The sequence below is a fragment of the Trachinotus anak genome, unplaced genomic scaffold, assembly GCF_046630095.1.
Source record: "Trachinotus anak isolate AG129_WGS33_773 ecotype Australia unplaced genomic scaffold, CSIRO_AGI_Tana_v1 ptg000010l, whole genome shotgun sequence".
NCBI classification, from domain to species: Eukaryota; Metazoa; Chordata; class Actinopteri; order Carangiformes; family Carangidae; genus Trachinotus; species Trachinotus anak.
In genome coordinates, this window is record NW_027273861.1 from 17,276,450 (window position 1) to 17,291,649 (window position 15,200).

The window sequence follows — 15,200 nt, forward strand, 5'->3', positions numbered from 1 at the left end:
ATATTGCAGAATCCCTACAGAAAGTGGTGGATCTCCCAGGGCGTCTCCCACCTTGTGTCGAATTCATCCTCCGGGCCCTTCTTGGGGACATTTTCCCATTTGTGAAGAGACCTCACCAAAGCTAAGTCACCCCCCAAGCCGAAGGGAGCAAACCAGCGTAGAGGTACCTTAGACCTAGAGATTCTGACTTGGATCACAACTGCTTTCCACTCCAGTGCAAGTTGTGGCAGTCTGCCATAGAGGTCACGGTCTTAAGCGAGCTGCACAAGTACATCACCACAGACATTGACCAATTTTGAGTTGTCTTTATCTCAGACTTTTTCACTGTACTACGGAAACTGTCTGTGATGGAGTTCACGGCCTTAAGCGGGCTGCACAAGCACATCACCACCATCCCTTTGTGACACATTCACTAAGTAGTGAATGAACAGGTTTAGCAAGTCGGTGAGAGAAGCTAAACGACTGTACTCTGAGAAACTTCAGCTCCAGTTCTCAGCCAACGACTCTGCTTTTGTCTGGAAAGGGCTCAGACAGATCACTAACTACAAACCTAAACCCCCCCACTCCATTAACGACTTCCGCCTGGCCAACGATCTGAATGAGTTCTACTGCCGCTTTGGAAGACAATGGGACAGGCCTGACACCAACCCCCGCGAGTCCAGCCACCACCTCCAGACCACCAGCTTCTCCTCCCGCAAAGCAGCCACTGTGCTGATCAGCTGTCTCCGGTGTTCACGGACATCTTCAACACCTCACTGGAGACCTGCCACGTGCCAACCTGCTTCAAATCCTCCACCATCATCCCTGTCCCCAAAAAAAACAAGGCCCACAGGACTAAATGACTACAGACCCGTTGCCCTGACCTCTGTGGTCATGAAATCATTTGAGCGCCTTGTCCTGTCCCACCTCAAATCCATCACTGACCCACTCCTGGACCCCCTGCAGTTTGCCTACAGAGCCAACATAGGTTACGAGTCACAGTCAACGTCGTACTTGGCTTTGTTTGAGAAAACTGTGGAAGAAGAAGCCTGTTTCCGCCCGGTTTCGAACCGGGGACCTTTCGCGTGTTAGGCGAACGTGATAACCACTACACTACGGAAACTGTCGTGAGGTGCCTCATCTGCGCCTGACGCCGCTAAATGCACCAGTTTACAGCAAGTGCCTTAAGGTTTAAGATGAAGCTGTTTGACGAAAAACAGAAGACATTCTCCCCGTCGGGGAATCGAACCCCGGTCTTCCGCGTGACAGGCGGAGATACTGTCCACTATACTAACGAGGAGTCTTATGACCCCAGTGTCAGCCGTGTCAGCCATGTCAGCGGAATAGTGCAGCTGTTCCGACATGTACCACGTCGTATTCTTTGTGCTGAAAGGACAAGGACAAATCATTTGTTGTTTTGGCTCTGTTCTTAAAAAAATATAGATTTTGAAAAGACACATTTACTAAGGCCTAAAAGTGACCCCTTTCTGTTTACATTTGAGAGCTTTTCCATCTGCAAAGTCACAGTCACTTTCCAACAAGGCTCTCAATACCGTCGGCGCTATTAACCCGGTGTTTTGAGTTGCCTTTGTCCACCCTTGCAACAATGCTCTTTGTAACCCAACATGTCAGTGGAGTTTTAGAGCTAATGAGTCACAGTCTTTGTCTGAGAAAACCATGACAGCTGACGCTTGTTTCCGCCCGCTTTCGAACCGGGGGCCTTTCGCGTGTGAGGCGAACGTGATAACCACTACACTACGGAAACTGCCTTGCCACGAGGTTTCCGCGGCTGATGCCGTGAAATGCACCTAAGCACACTGAGCACCGTTTGCATTGCCATTGGAGAAGCCAAACCAAAAGATTGGAATGTGCTCCAAAGGGTCCTTGCAAATATCAGAAGAGAGATTTCAATCTGGATGTCATCACAGATGGAGCAAAAGGCATCCCAGCTTACTGTGACCAAATTATTCCATCTCAGCCTCACTTTCAAAGAAAACAGGCTGATTTTTTTTGTCATGGATTTGGGTGGCAGGAAATTGCATCTTTTTGGGGCATCTCAAGTTATATTTTCAACAGACTGGACATATTGCAGAATCCCTACAGAAAGTGGTGGATCTCCCAGGGCGTCTCCCACCTTGTGTCGAATTCATCCTCCGGGCCCTTCTTGGGGACATTTTCCCATTTGTGAAGAGACCTCACCAAAGCTAAGTCACCCCCCAAGCCGAAGGGAGCAAACCAGCGTAGAGGTACCTTAGACCTAGAGATTCTGACTTGGATCACAACTGCTTTCCACTCCAGTGCAAGTTGTGGCAGTCTGCCATAGAGGTCACGGTCTTAAGCGAGCTGCACAAGTACATCACCACAGACATTGACCAATTTTGAGTTGTCTTTATCTCAGACTTTTTCACTGTACTACGGAAACTGTCTGTGATGGAGTTCACGGCCTTAAGCGGGCTGCACAAGCACATCACCACCATCCCTTTGTGACACATTCACTAAGTAGTGAATGAACAGGTTTAGCAAGTCGGTGAGAGAAGCTAAACGACTGTACTCTGAGAAACTTCAGCTCCAGTTCTCAGCCAACGACTCTGCTTTTGTCTGGAAAGGGCTCAGACAGATCACTAACTACAAACCTAAACCCCCCCACTCCATTAACGACTTCGGAGATACTGGCGGAGATACTGTCCACTATACTAACAAGGAGTCTTATGACCCCAGTGTCAGCCGTGTCAGCCATGTCAGCGGAATAGTGCAGCTGTTCCGACATGTACCACGTCGTATTCTTTGTGCTGAAAGGACAAGGACAAATCATTTGTTGTTTTGGCTCTGTTCTTAAAAAAATTTACTAAGGCCTAAAAGTGACCCCTTTCTGTTTACATTTGAGAGCTTTTCCATCTGCAAAGTCACAGTCACTTTCCAACAAGGCTCTCAATACCGTCGGCGCTATTAACCCGGAGTTGCCTTTGTCCACCCTTGCAACAATGCTCTTTGTAACCCAACATGTCAGTGGAGTTTTAGAGCTAATGAGTCACAGTCTTTGTCTGAGAAAACCATGACAGCTGACGCTTGTTTCCGCCCGGTTTCGAACCGGGGACCTTTCGCGTGTTAGGCAAACGTGATAACCACTACACTACGGAAACTGCCTTGCCACGAGGTTTCCGCGGCTGATGCCGTGAAATGCACCTAAGCACACTGAGCACCGTTTGCATTGCCATTGGAGAAGCCAAACCAAAAGATTGGAATGTGCTCCAAAGGGTCCTTGCAAATATCAGAAGAGAGATTTCAATCTGGATGTCATCACAGATGGAGCAAAAGGCATCCCAGCTTACTGTGACCAAATTATTCCATCTCAGCCTCACTTTCAAAGAAAACAGACTGATTTTTTTTGTCATGGATTTGGGTGGCAGGAAATTGCATCTTTTTGGGGCATCTCAAGTTATATTTTCAACAGACTGGACATATTGCAGAATCCCTACAGAAAGTGGTGGATCTCCCAGGGCGTCTCCCACCTTGTGTCGAATTCATCCTCCGGGCCCTTCTTGGGGACATTTTCCCATTTGTGAAGAGACCTCACCAAAGCTAAGTCACCCCCCAAGCCGAAGGGAGCAAACCAGCGTAGAGGTACCTTAGACCTAGAGATTCTGACTTGGATCACAACTGCTTTCCACTCCAGTGCAAGTTGTGGCAGTCTGCCATAGAGGTCACGGTCTTAAGCGAGCTGCACAAGTACATCACCACAGACATTGACCAATTTTGAGTTGTCTTTATCTCAGACTTTTTCACTGTACTATGGAAACTGTCTGTGATGGAGTTCACGGCCTTAAGCGGGCTGCACAAGCACATCACCACCATCCCTTTGTGACACATTCACTAAGTAGTGAATGAACAGGTTTAGCAAGTCGGTGAGAGAAGCTAAACGACTGTACTCTGAGAAACTTCAGCTCCAGTTCTCAGCCAACGACTCTGCTTTTGTCTGGAAAGGGCTCAGACAGATCACTAACTACAAACCTAAACCCCCCCACTCCATTAACGACTTCCGCCTGGCCAACGATCTGAATGAGTTCTACTGCCGCTTTGGAAGACAATGGGACAGGCCTGACACCAACCCCCGCGAGTCGAGCCACCACCTCCAGACCACCAGCTTCTCCTCCCGCAAAGCAGCCGGTCCTGACTCTGTCTCTCCATCATCCCTGAAGCACTGTGCTGATCAGCTGTCTCCGGTGTTCACGGACATCTTCAACACCTCACTGGAGACCTGCCACGTGCCAACCTGCTTCAAATCCTCCACCATCATCCCTGTCCCCAAAAAAAACAAGGCCCACAGGACTAAATGACTACAGACCCGTTGCCCTGACCTCTGTGGTCATGAAATCATTTGAGCGCCTTGTCCTGTCCCACCTCAAATCCATCACTGACCCACTCCTGGACCCCCTGCAGTTTGCCTACAGAGCCAACATAGGTTACGAGTCACAGTCAACGTCGTACTTGGCTTTGTTTGAGAAAACTGTGGAAGAAGAAGCCTGTTTCCGCCCGGTTTCGAACCGGGGACCTTTCGCGTGTTAGGCGAACATGATAACCACTACACTATGGAAACTGTCGTGAGGTGCCTCATCTGCGCCTGACGCCGCTAAATGCACCAGTTTACAGCAAGTGCCTTAAGGTTTAAGATGAAGCTGTTTGACGAAAAACAGAAGACATTCTCCCCGTCGGGGAATCGAACCCCGGTCTTCCGCGTGACAGGCGGAGATACTGTCCACTATACTAACAAGGAGTCTTATGACCCCGGTGTCAGCCGTGTCAGCCATGTCAGCGGAATAGTGCAGCTGTTCCGACATGTACCACGTCGTATTCTTTGTGCCGAAAGGACAAGGACAAATCATTTGTTGTTTTGGCTCTGTTCTTAAAAAAATATAGATTTTGAAAAGACACATTTACTAAGGCCTAAAAGTGACCCCTTTCTGTTTACATTTGAGAGCTTTTCCATCTGCAAAGTCACAGTCACTTTCCAACAAGGCTCTCAATACCGTCGGCGCTATTAACCCGGTGTTTTGAGTTGCCTTTGTCCACCCTTGCAACAATGCTCTTTGTAACCCAACATGTCAGTGGAGTTTTAGAGCTAATGAGTCACAGTCTTTGTCTGAGAAAACCATGACAGCTGACGCTTGTTTCCGCCCGGTTTCGAACCGGGGACCTTTCGCGTGTGAGGCGAACGTGATAACCACTACACTACGGAAACTGCCTTGCCACGAGGTTTCCGCGGCTGATGCCGTGAAATGCACCTAAGCACACTGAGCACCGTTTGCATTGCCATTGGAGAAGCCAAACCAAAAGATTGGAATGTGCTCCAAAGGGTCCTTGCAAATATCAGAAGAGAGATTTCAATCTGGATGTCATCACAGATGGAGCAAAAGGCATCCCAGCTTACTGTGACCAAATTATTCCATCTCAGCCTCACTTTCAAAGAAAACAGGCTGATTTTTTTTGTCATGGATTTGGGTGGCAGGAAATTGCATCTTTTTGGGGCATCTCAAGTTATATTTTCAACAGACTGGACATATTGCAGAATCCCTACAGAAAGTGGTGGATCTCCCAGGGCGTCTCCCACCTTGTGTCGAATTCATCCTCCGGGCCCTTCTTGGGGACATTTTCCCATTTGTGAAGAGACCTCACCAAAGCTAAGTCACCCCCCAAGCCGAAGGGAGCAAACCAGCGTAGAGGTACCTTAGACCTAGAGATTCTGACTTGGATCACAACTGCTTTCCACTCCAGTGCAAGTTGTGGCAGTCTGCCATAGAGGTCACGGTCTTAAGCGAGCTGCACAAGTACATCACCACAGACATTGACCAATTTTGAGTTGTCTTTATCTCAGACTTTTTCACTGTACTACGGAAACTGTCTGTGATGGAGTTCACGGCCTTAAGCGGGCTGCACAAGCACATCACCACCATCCCTTTGTGACACATTCACTAAGTAGTGAATGAACAGGTTTAGCAAGTCGGTGAGAGAAGCTAAACGACTGTACTCTGAGAAACTTCAGCTCCAGTTCTCAGCCAACGACTCTGCTTTTGTCTGGAAAGGGCTCAGACAGATCACTAACTACAAACCTAAACCCCCCCACTCCATTAACGACTTCCGCCTGGCCAACGATCTGAATGAGTTCTACTGCCGCTTTGGAAGACAATGGGACAGGCCTGACACCAACCCCCGCGAGTCCAGCCACCACCTCCAGACCACCAGCTTCTCCTCCCGCAAAGCAGCCACTGTGCTGATCAGCTGTCTCCGGTGTTCACGGACATCTTCAACACCTCACTGGAGACCTGCCACGTGCCAACCTGCTTCAAATCCTCCACCATCATCCCTGTCCCCAAAAAAAACAAGGCCCACAGGACTAAAGGACTACAGACCCGTTGCCCTGACCTCTGTGGTCATGAAATCATTTGAGCGCCTTGTCCTGTCCCACCTCAAATCCATCACTGACCCACTCCTGGACCCCCTGCAGTTTGCCTACAGAGCCAACATAGGTTACGAGTCACAGTCAACGTCGTACTTGGCTTTGTTTGAGAAAACTGTGGAAGAAGAAGCCTGTTTCCGCCCGGTTTCGAACCGGGGACCTTTCGCGTGTTAGGCGAACGTGATAACCACTACACTACGGAAACTGTCGTGAGGTGCCTCATCTGCGCCTGACGCCGCTAAATGCACCAGTTTACAGCAAGTGCCTTAAGGTTTAAGATGAAGCTGTTTGACGAAAAACAGAAGACATTCTCCCCGTCAGGGAATCGAACCCCGGTCTTCCGCGTGACAGGCGGAGATACTGTCCACTATACTAACGAGGAGTCTTATGACCCCAGTGTCAGCCGTGTCAGCCATGTCAGCGGAATAGTGCAGCTGTTCCGACATGTACCACGTCGTATTCTTTGTGCTGAAAGGACAAGGACAAATCATTTGTTGTTTTGGCTCTGTTCTTAAAAAAATATAGATTTTGAAAAGACACATTTACTAAGGCCTAAAAGTGACCCCTTTCTGTTTACATTTGAGAGCTTTTTCATCTGCAAAGTCACAGTCACTTTCCAACAAGGCTCTCAATACCGTCGGCGCTATTAACCCGGTGTTTTGAGTTGCCTTTGTCCACATTTGCAATAATGCTCTTTGTAACCCAACATGTCAGTGGAGGTTTAGAGCTAATGAGTCACAGTCTTTGTCTGAGAAAACCATGACAGCTGACGTTTGTTTCCGCCCGGTTTCGAAACGGGGACCTTTCACGTGTGAGGCGAACGTGACAACCACTACAGTACGGAAATTGCCTTGCCATGACATTTCCGCGGCTGACGCTGTGAAATGCACCAAAGCACACTGAGCCCCGTTTGCATTGCCATTGGAGAAGCCAAACCAAAAGATTGGAATGTGCTCCAGCTGTTCAACATGTTCTGACATGTAATGCACTGCACTATGGATGATGCACTCAGTGATGGAGTGCATGGCCCTAAGTAGGCTGCACAAGTACATCACCACCATCCCTTTGTGACACATTCACTAAGTCGTGAATGAACGTCCACTATTTAGTGAATTAAGGACGTCATCATAAGCTTTCTCCATGTTCAAACCCTGCAGCATCCTTGCCACAGTAAATAGCTGTTGTACTATTTCAAAATCAGCACAAAACACGTAATACTGCTCCTGTTTTACGGGTTCCTATGTTGGCTGGAGTCTCCCTTGAGTGGCCCATACTCAAATCATCTGGATATTGAAGAGGAACATGTGTTTGTGTTTACTTTTGTGAGGTTTTACATCTGCAAAGCTACAGTCATTATTGCCAACATTGACCTAGGCTACAGGCTGCCATTGGAGAAGCCAAACCAAAAGATTGGAATGTGCTACAAACAGTCTTTGCAAATATCAGAAGAGAGATTTAAATATGGATGTCGTCAAAGATGGAGCAAAAGGTATCCAAACTCCACTTGTGCTGTTTTTTTCTCTGGATGTGAGTTTGAACTGGATTACTCAAACACTACACAGTAAAAGTACTTCATAGTGTTTGTGCATGTAATATAAGAAGTGGTAAGTAAAAAATATAAGGTTGTTGAACTATTTATGAAAAAATGTTTTTTATCGCAAATATCACAGTCAGCCAAAAAGGATTGTTTTTGTCCTCTGTGAGGGACTGTACATTTTGATACACAAAAACTACACAGAAAAAGTACCTCATAGTATTTGTGTTAATAGTCTGATAAGTACTGAGTCAAAAAATATTAGGCTCATGAACTACTTATGAAATAAATGCTTATCCCACAGCAAGATTAAAGCTAATTTGAGTTCTCTGGATGGGAGTTTTTTATTTGATTACTCAAAAAAGTACACAAGAAAACTAGTCAAACTTCATATTAATTCGATGTTCATTCAACGTATTTCAGTGACATCTGCCCCATACATGTTGACAGTGTCATAGTCCTATCACAGTCTTATTTTCATATACAACAGTTCCTCAGAGCTGTCTCATCGCGTTACCACATATATTTGAACTGTCGCGCACTTGAAACACACGGGCGGCTGCATCGACCGTAGCAGCGGTACACTGCCTGTGACGCGCAACGCTTGCATGACTGAATCCGTGAGTGAAGTCGTTGTTGTTGTTGTTTTTCAGTCACAGAGAATGTAGACGTCTGTGTAGTAAAAATGGGGGGCCGTATGATGATCGCTGATGGTATAACCGGACAAGGCTCCAGCACTTTTCCCACGGATCTGCTCGCTTTTTACGTGGATTCATTCGGCACATGTTCATCTCATGAGGCAGGCAAACTGTGCGTACCCATAGGTCTCAGCTCTTTGTCTGCTCTGCTTTCGCTTCTGTCATGCCTTGTGTAAGTCATTTTCATTTCAGCGTTTGCCCCAGCGATTTACTTTAACAGTTCTGGCGTTAACCTGCATCGAATTGTTTAAGGCTCTTGTACCAGAAGTGGAAATGTGGTGGAAAAAATCCGGGAGACACCATCATTTTCCTCTACTGCTTCCTTGGTAATTTGTGCAGCACCGTTGGAGCCATTCTGTCCAGACAGCTGTATATTCAGGTAACAGATTTAATCATGACACTTGTAATTCATTGCGGGCACAATTAACTTATTTCTGCTGTGTCCTGTGTAGATTTTAATGGGTGCCCTTGCTGCTGCTGTGGATGCTGTCAATTTTATGTCTTGTTGTTTCCCTGTGCTCCTGTGCTGGAACTCAATGAGAGGTGTGTTAAGAGCCATATCATATTATTTCAAACCTTCACATACAAAACTTTTTATCAATGTTCAAACAAAGTGTATAGAGGTAGTGTAGTTATTTTAGTTTTCACACCCAGCTGACGAAACTCTCTAGGCAAAGCAGTGAGGAGACTTATCACAGAAGCTCTTTAGATAACCAAACAAGTGAACAGGGCAACTGTTAAACTGTTTCCAATTCCAACCATCCCCTCTCCCTTGTCTGTTCTTCCTCAGTAAGGAGGCTGAGGATGATGCGGAGACGGAGGAGACAGAACGTCCTTGCAGTGTGCGTATTGATGGTGGTTGCAGGAGGCTTTCTGAAGTCCAGGGTTCCCCACCACCCAGCAGACAGGTCTCTCAGCAGGCGGAGACTTCTAAATGTCTCTCTCAATGTAAGCACTCACCAACTCTGTGATCAGCCTTTTAATAATATGGTTGAAGATATACATATTTATGTCAGTATAGTCAATTTAGATTCAGTATTCTCATTCAATGAAGTTGTATGTATCATATTAACATGTTAAATTTGTTATTTTCACAGGACAACACAGAAATCCTGGGTTACATACTGGGCTTGATCTCTTTTGTCATTGCCTGTACCTCCAGGTTCCCTGCAGTCTGCCGAGCCGTAAGTTACAAACAGTACACAAGTTTTTTGATGTCAGAGCCACTCAACTTCATGTTCTCATTTGCTTTCCCGAATCTGTCCCCAGTGATAGACCACTTTTAAGGTATTGACATTTACTTTTTCCCTTTTAGTACAGAGGACAGATGTTGACCAAGGCATACATGTTCTCAGGACTGCTGTGCTCGCTAGCTGGTGCCCTGTACGCTGCTGCCATACTCCTTTATGACACTCAATTTGAGTTTCTTCTGAGAGTCATGCCATGGCTGCTGTCAGCAATATGCTGTGTCACTCTGGATCTTCTTGTATCCTTGAACAGTGTAGTCAGACTGTCTCCTACTCTGTCTGTCAGGCTCAGGGTTTCAGCTCCCAATAAACAATGTAACACCCCTGTCACAGCCCTTAAACCAAATCAATGGCCATAGAACTGGATATTGTTCCTGGTAGAAATTGTAACACTATATCAATTCTAAGCCTATGAAAGGTTTACGTGTACGCAACACTCTCCGGTTGTTTTGTTTTTAAATTCATAGGAGCAGCAGCAATAGATGCCATAACTCAAGATCAACAAAAATTCAAAAAAACAGTTTGATCTTAGGAAAATGCAGTGCAGAAATAAATCAGGGCTAATGTGCAGTGCAGCTAGATTTATATTATGTCTTGAATAGCTTAAATGTATGTGAATTGTACTGATTTTCAATTAGGTGTGATCCATTGACCCTTTACCCAACATCAGATTCTAGTCCTCCACTGGAGCAAAAGAGGAACCAGGCAGCACCCTATGAGGTCTACTTCAGACACAGAGAGCCTCTTAGGTGACTTGGGCATCCTCACTGAGGAGAAAGCTGTCGTGAAGAAACTCAGAAAACCAAAAGTTAATTCATCAGCAGAAACAACAGTAAGTCTTCTTTGCATTTAAAGCTTGCTATTGGCTTTCCTAAGTCTTAGGAATGATAAAGGAATATTTTGTTACAGTACTTGCACAGAAAAGGTTACTGCTTGCTTTTCATATAGGTCTTGATCTCATTGAGACTTCCTGAATAAAATAAAGTATTAACTGATTGCTTTATATTTAACACTGACAGTATTGGGTTTTACTCACTCATTAATGTATCAGCTTAGCTGAGTTAATGTTGCAGCTTGAGTTTGAACATTGTACTATTCAACCTTTTCTTCAAAGACAAGAAATGTCCAGCAAGAAAAATAAGCAAAGAGTGTGTTACAGATTTTTCACAACAATAATGTGTTCTCTTTCTGTGAAAATGTCATGAAATATTTTTTCTTTCTGAGTCTGTGGTTGCAAGTAGAAACTATTGTGTTCTGTCCTCAGATATGCCTAAAGAAGGTGACCTCATCCAAGGAGGAGGCGGTGGACCAGCCTCTCAACAGGACAGTGCAAGTGATCAGAGTCGATGGTTTCTGCTTTTCAGATACATCCTGTGACTCTTCACTGGTCAGCTCTGATCTGGAGGTAGGTTGGATGAATTAACTGGCATTTCATTCCTAATATAATAACTAAACAATATGAAAATCCATGTGTGGAGGCTAAGTGTATTAGCAGTGGTGGAAAGTAATTAAGTACATTTACTTAAAGTATTGTTCTTATCTACAATTTTTGGGTACTTGTATTTCCATTTCATGCTATGGACTACTTCCACTCCACTACATTCCCAAGGGAAATATTATACATTTCACTCCACAGGCAAGATACTGTAAGGACTGTAACATGTGCCTGCACTGTACTGGGTTCCCTTTCGCCTGGAGAAAAAGTTAACCTCCCTGATTATCAATGTAATAATTTACACTCTGCCTACACTGTTGCAATCATTAAAATGTTCTTAGGAAAAAGCTTTGCCTTTTTGTAGTTGCGGACACTGAAAGGAAACTGAAAGTGCAAACTGTTTTGAACAGTGATCTCAGATGCAGTGCTAATTAAGTGTGTAAATAAAGCTATGAAGTGTACTTTTCAAAGTGTACCACTAGATGGTGACAGCATGTTGACATAATGGCTGGTGCACTTCTACTGTGAAAGGTGTTTTCCTGCTGTTAACTTGTGGTATATCACCTTCTGTGAACTGCTGTGATGACTTCAATCTGTTCGGTTTATTGCCTTTTTATATGTATATAGTGTCCATACAAAACAGCACTGAAGTTGGAAAAAGTACTAAAGTTCATGAAGAGGTGAAATCTATGATTATAAACTTGGAGACACGGCAGGGTCACAGAGCTAGATGTAGTTCTGTCCCTTCATCAGCTTGTTGAAAGTGTACTACAGGACTTAGAATGCAAGACAGAAGCACTCATAAAAAGAAGAAGAAAGTAACAATGAGGACAGCATGTGTGTGTCTGCAAGCCAAGCTTTATGCTTTTCACGTGATGCCCAGGGAAGTAAGTCAGACAGCCATCATAGTTTCTTGCAAGAGGATAACTGTCAGCATGTTTTTATAGGATTGATGAGTCAACCTCTATAGAAAGATGAGCATGTGCGCTTGCAGGTTTGTGGTTAAAAGAGTATGGAGAGGTCATTTGTGAGAAGCATGAGAAGCAGAATTTGTATTTTCACTTTGTTCTGCAGTGTGCAAGTGTGCCCTGAATTAAATATTGGTTACATAGCAAAGCTGGCCTTGACAGTTCACATTTATATAATTTCCACTCCTTTGAAAGGCATAGTTTAAGTTTGCAAGGGGAGTGAAATTACAAGCTTTTTCCTTCTCAGGCCCTGACGCTCCCAGCCACAGGAGAAACTCCCTCACTGTGCTGCTGTAGAAAACCAAGCTATGGAGGATGTCATTTAACTAGAAACAAAGGCAAGGCATGGTGTGAGCACAAACAATTGCAGCTTGATACTATTCACCTAACAGGAAAAAGCAAATGACGTGAATGCCCTTAGCACAGTTAGTGTCTAAGGGAGCTTTAAGAAAGTCTTCAAAATGCCTGTGTGTACATGTTGTGTTTGGGAAAGTTACATCTTAATTATGCTGTGTGAAAACTCTTTCTTTTTATCTTAATCTAATCTAATCTAATCTAATGGTAGATGTCTGTTATCCTTTAGTATTCAGTGTTTTGGGGGCAGCTCAGATCAGTGTAGAACAACATATATTGAATCTGTACACTCTTGACAAGAAGAGGTCATCTTGGCTGATCAGTACTGAACAGATCTCTAATCTGTGGTGTTTTAAAACAAAGACAACAGCAGTTAAAGTCATCGATTTGTTCCTCCCTCTCTGGAACTTTTTCTACTTGCTAGTGAAAATTAACAGAAGGTGTTAACTTGGTGATTTAACAGAAGTTGGCTCTGTCTAATGGATAATCCTTAATACACAGAACCCCATATGACTTCAAGACTTTCAGTAAAAAATGTCACTTTTTGTTTGGTTGCAACACTTTTCCTTTACATTAAACCCAGAGGTTCCACAACTGCAAAAGGCTTCTCAGTTCTAGTGAATTCTAGACATATTTACATAGAACGTGAATTTAATTTTTTCTCTGCTTTTCACAATAACTCCATAATCGTTGATGATAAACCCACACAACATTTTGGAGTGTGTTGCCTGTTTAAAGCAGTCAGAGCTCACAGAACTTACCACAGTTTGAATTGTCTATTGTGCCGTGTGATCCTTGCACATTTCTGCTGAGTGCCGGTTCTTTGCTAGGCTGAGGTGGCGGGGGGGGGGGGGGGTCGACTGAGGGGTACAGTGAGGGGTGGAATTGTTTGAGATTTGCCTTGTGGGCCAATTGTTCTGCTGTAAAGGATCTTTGATTAAAGACCAAAACTGGGCAGGGCCTGTCTGCCTAGGAAGTAGTGCAAAATGGTTGCCTTGTCTATATGGGGGCCAGTGCTACCCTCTGCTATTTTGGGAGATGTTTATGGTCTCTTGTGTGATGGCTCCTGGCCTGGAATTTAGCTGTGTTTGAGCACTGATAAACATTTCATATTGTAGGTTTAGTTAATGTGCTCATACAAGATTACTCATTAAAACAATAAAATAAACTTCCAGTATCTCTAACATAACAACCAGCATTGTAAGGGACAGAGGTCAAGGCCTCAGAAAAAGAGGTAACAAATATTCCTGTATTCCAAAAACGATTAAGTATGATGGAACTACTATGAAATGTCAGTGAATTCACCAAAAAAACATAAAAAATAACCCTCTTTTATACTTTAAAGGTGCCCTCTCTACAGGGCGCCTTCTTTATATCATCCTTCCACTGTAATTCCCTATGGTAATACGTTTGAGCTTTCCATATTTTCCAGTGGGATTTTGAAGAGGCAAATGGCCAGTGGAGAGAACCAACAACAAATCAGCAAGGGGATGAGTAGCCCCTCCAAGAATGGCCAGCAAACCCCAGACCCTTTCACATCTGCACCTGTGTCATGTCTGGACTCTCACAGAACGTGTCTCATGCTATAAGTCTCTACATGACAAGGAAATGTCATTTTGAGTTAGCAACGTTAGATATACACATCTGGTGATTTAATTTGAGGTGTAATAAAATCTGCAAACACTGACCTGTTATCTGTCTTATTTTAGTGCACAACTTAACAGCTAATTGTGTGTTGTGTGTAATAAACTAACATAACATCAACTGATCAGTGTTGGTGAAATGACTGTGAAAATGGCAGTGTTTTGGCTGATAACAGTAAATGTTTTATTATTAGTGAATTTGTCTCGGCTGTTTGTCAGTGCAAAGCAGCAAATACATTTACTGTCAAAACTGACTGCATTCATCAAGCCCTCTGAGAACTGATATCTGCAAGGAAAGTTTACGGAAAAGACCTCCCCTAATAAAACAAAATTGCTCCCTTGCTGCCTTGCAAGGTTATTGGGTCATATCCTGTATTTTGCTAGTCAACCTCAGTTATCAGGGCTGGACTGGGAAAAGGGCCGGCAGAGCAGATAAGCACCAGACTAGACGGCCAGAGCTTGTCCATCCTCTTCATCATCTGTCAGACCTCCGTCCATCTGGCTGCTCCGGGGCTTTAAAGGATGATGCTAGAGCAACTAACTAGGGCGCCTTTAACTGACGGGACTTCCAAGCGCCTGATAACTAAACAATACACAGATAAGAACAAAGTTATGAAGTACATTTCACTCCTCCCTGTTACATTTCCTCAAGTGACATATCTGTCTTAGATAAATGACTGGGAAACAACAAATGAAGTGTAACAAAGCAGTTGCTGATACCAGCAGTAGCAATTAATGTTATTTAACACCTTGTCATGTAAACATGACTCAGATTGGGCTGGGGGATAATTCAATAATAATTTTAATTGAATTTAACATACATGATTATATGAGCTTGTTATTGTTCTACGGATTTATGTGAATGATTATTTAATTATTAATCATTTTGAG

At 44.3% G+C, this 15,200-nt stretch overlaps 1 protein-coding gene and 9 non-coding genes across 15 annotated transcripts; 1 reads left to right on the forward strand and 9 right to left on the reverse strand.

Annotated features, from left to right (window-relative positions):
• Window positions 1-1,029: 1,029 nt before the first annotated feature.
• trnav-aac (transfer RNA valine (anticodon AAC)) lies at window positions 1,030-1,102 on the reverse strand. The gene has a single exon. It is a non-coding gene; the product is annotated as a tRNA-Val (tRNA).
• Window positions 1,103-1,207: 105 nt separating this feature from the next.
• On the reverse strand, window positions 1,208-1,279 carry trnad-guc (transfer RNA aspartic acid (anticodon GUC)). The gene has a single exon. It is a non-coding gene; the product is annotated as a tRNA-Asp (tRNA).
• A 392-nt stretch (window positions 1,280-1,671) lies between these two features.
• Window positions 1,672-1,744, reverse strand: trnav-cac (transfer RNA valine (anticodon CAC)). Its single transcript has one exon. It is a non-coding gene; the product is annotated as a tRNA-Val (tRNA).
• Window positions 1,745-3,046: 1,302 nt separating this feature from the next.
• trnav-aac (transfer RNA valine (anticodon AAC)) lies at window positions 3,047-3,119 on the reverse strand. The gene has a single exon. It is a non-coding gene; the product is annotated as a tRNA-Val (tRNA).
• A 1,381-nt stretch (window positions 3,120-4,500) lies between these two features.
• Window positions 4,501-4,573, reverse strand: trnav-aac (transfer RNA valine (anticodon AAC)). The gene has a single exon. It is a non-coding gene; the product is annotated as a tRNA-Val (tRNA).
• Window positions 4,574-4,678: 105 nt separating this feature from the next.
• On the reverse strand, window positions 4,679-4,750 carry trnad-guc (transfer RNA aspartic acid (anticodon GUC)). The gene has a single exon. It is a non-coding gene; the product is annotated as a tRNA-Asp (tRNA).
• A 392-nt stretch (window positions 4,751-5,142) lies between these two features.
• On the reverse strand, window positions 5,143-5,215 carry trnav-cac (transfer RNA valine (anticodon CAC)). The gene has a single exon. It is a non-coding gene; the product is annotated as a tRNA-Val (tRNA).
• A 1,347-nt stretch (window positions 5,216-6,562) lies between these two features.
• Window positions 6,563-6,635, reverse strand: trnav-aac (transfer RNA valine (anticodon AAC)). The gene has a single exon. It is a non-coding gene; the product is annotated as a tRNA-Val (tRNA).
• A 105-nt stretch (window positions 6,636-6,740) lies between these two features.
• trnad-guc (transfer RNA aspartic acid (anticodon GUC)) lies at window positions 6,741-6,812 on the reverse strand. The gene has a single exon. It is a non-coding gene; the product is annotated as a tRNA-Asp (tRNA).
• A 523-nt stretch (window positions 6,813-7,335) lies between these two features.
• tmem44 (transmembrane protein 44) lies at window positions 7,336-14,353 on the forward strand. 6 transcript variants are annotated; one of them, XM_071488020.1, is made up of 10 exons: window positions 7,941-8,774; window positions 8,915-9,041; window positions 9,115-9,205; window positions 9,453-9,610; window positions 9,760-9,846; window positions 9,978-10,148; window positions 10,580-10,741; window positions 11,174-11,314; window positions 12,560-12,650; window positions 14,099-14,353. In XM_071488020.1, the coding sequence occupies exons 1-10, from the start codon at window positions 8,650-8,652 to the stop codon at window positions 14,107-14,109; spliced, it is 1,164 nt and encodes a 387-aa protein (XP_071344121.1). In that variant the 5' UTR covers window positions 7,941-8,649; the 3' UTR covers window positions 14,110-14,353. The 6 variants fall into 6 exon arrangements, with proteins under 6 accessions (XP_071344124.1, XP_071344121.1, XP_071344123.1 ...); XM_071488022.1 differs by having other exon boundaries at window positions 8,915-8,988; XM_071488018.1 differs by having other exon boundaries at window positions 7,943-8,834.
• The last annotated feature ends 847 nt before the right edge of the window (window positions 14,354-15,200 follow it).

What these genes read in the sequence shown, in the direction of transcription:
- tmem44 (XM_071488018.1), top strand. Translation starts at nt 8,650, where the DNA reads ATGGGGGGCCGTATGATGATCGCTGATGGTATAACCGGACAAGGCTCC. An exon ending in TTCTAAATGTCTCTCTCAAT is followed by an intron (nt 9,611 to 9,759) that starts GTAAGCACTCAC and finishes TTATTTTCACAG; the next exon opens with GACAACACAGAAATCCTGGG. An exon ending in TGGTCAGCTCTGATCTGGAG is followed by an intron (nt 11,315 to 12,559) that starts GTAGGTTGGATG and finishes TTTCCTTCTCAG; the next exon opens with GCCCTGACGCTCCCAGCCAC.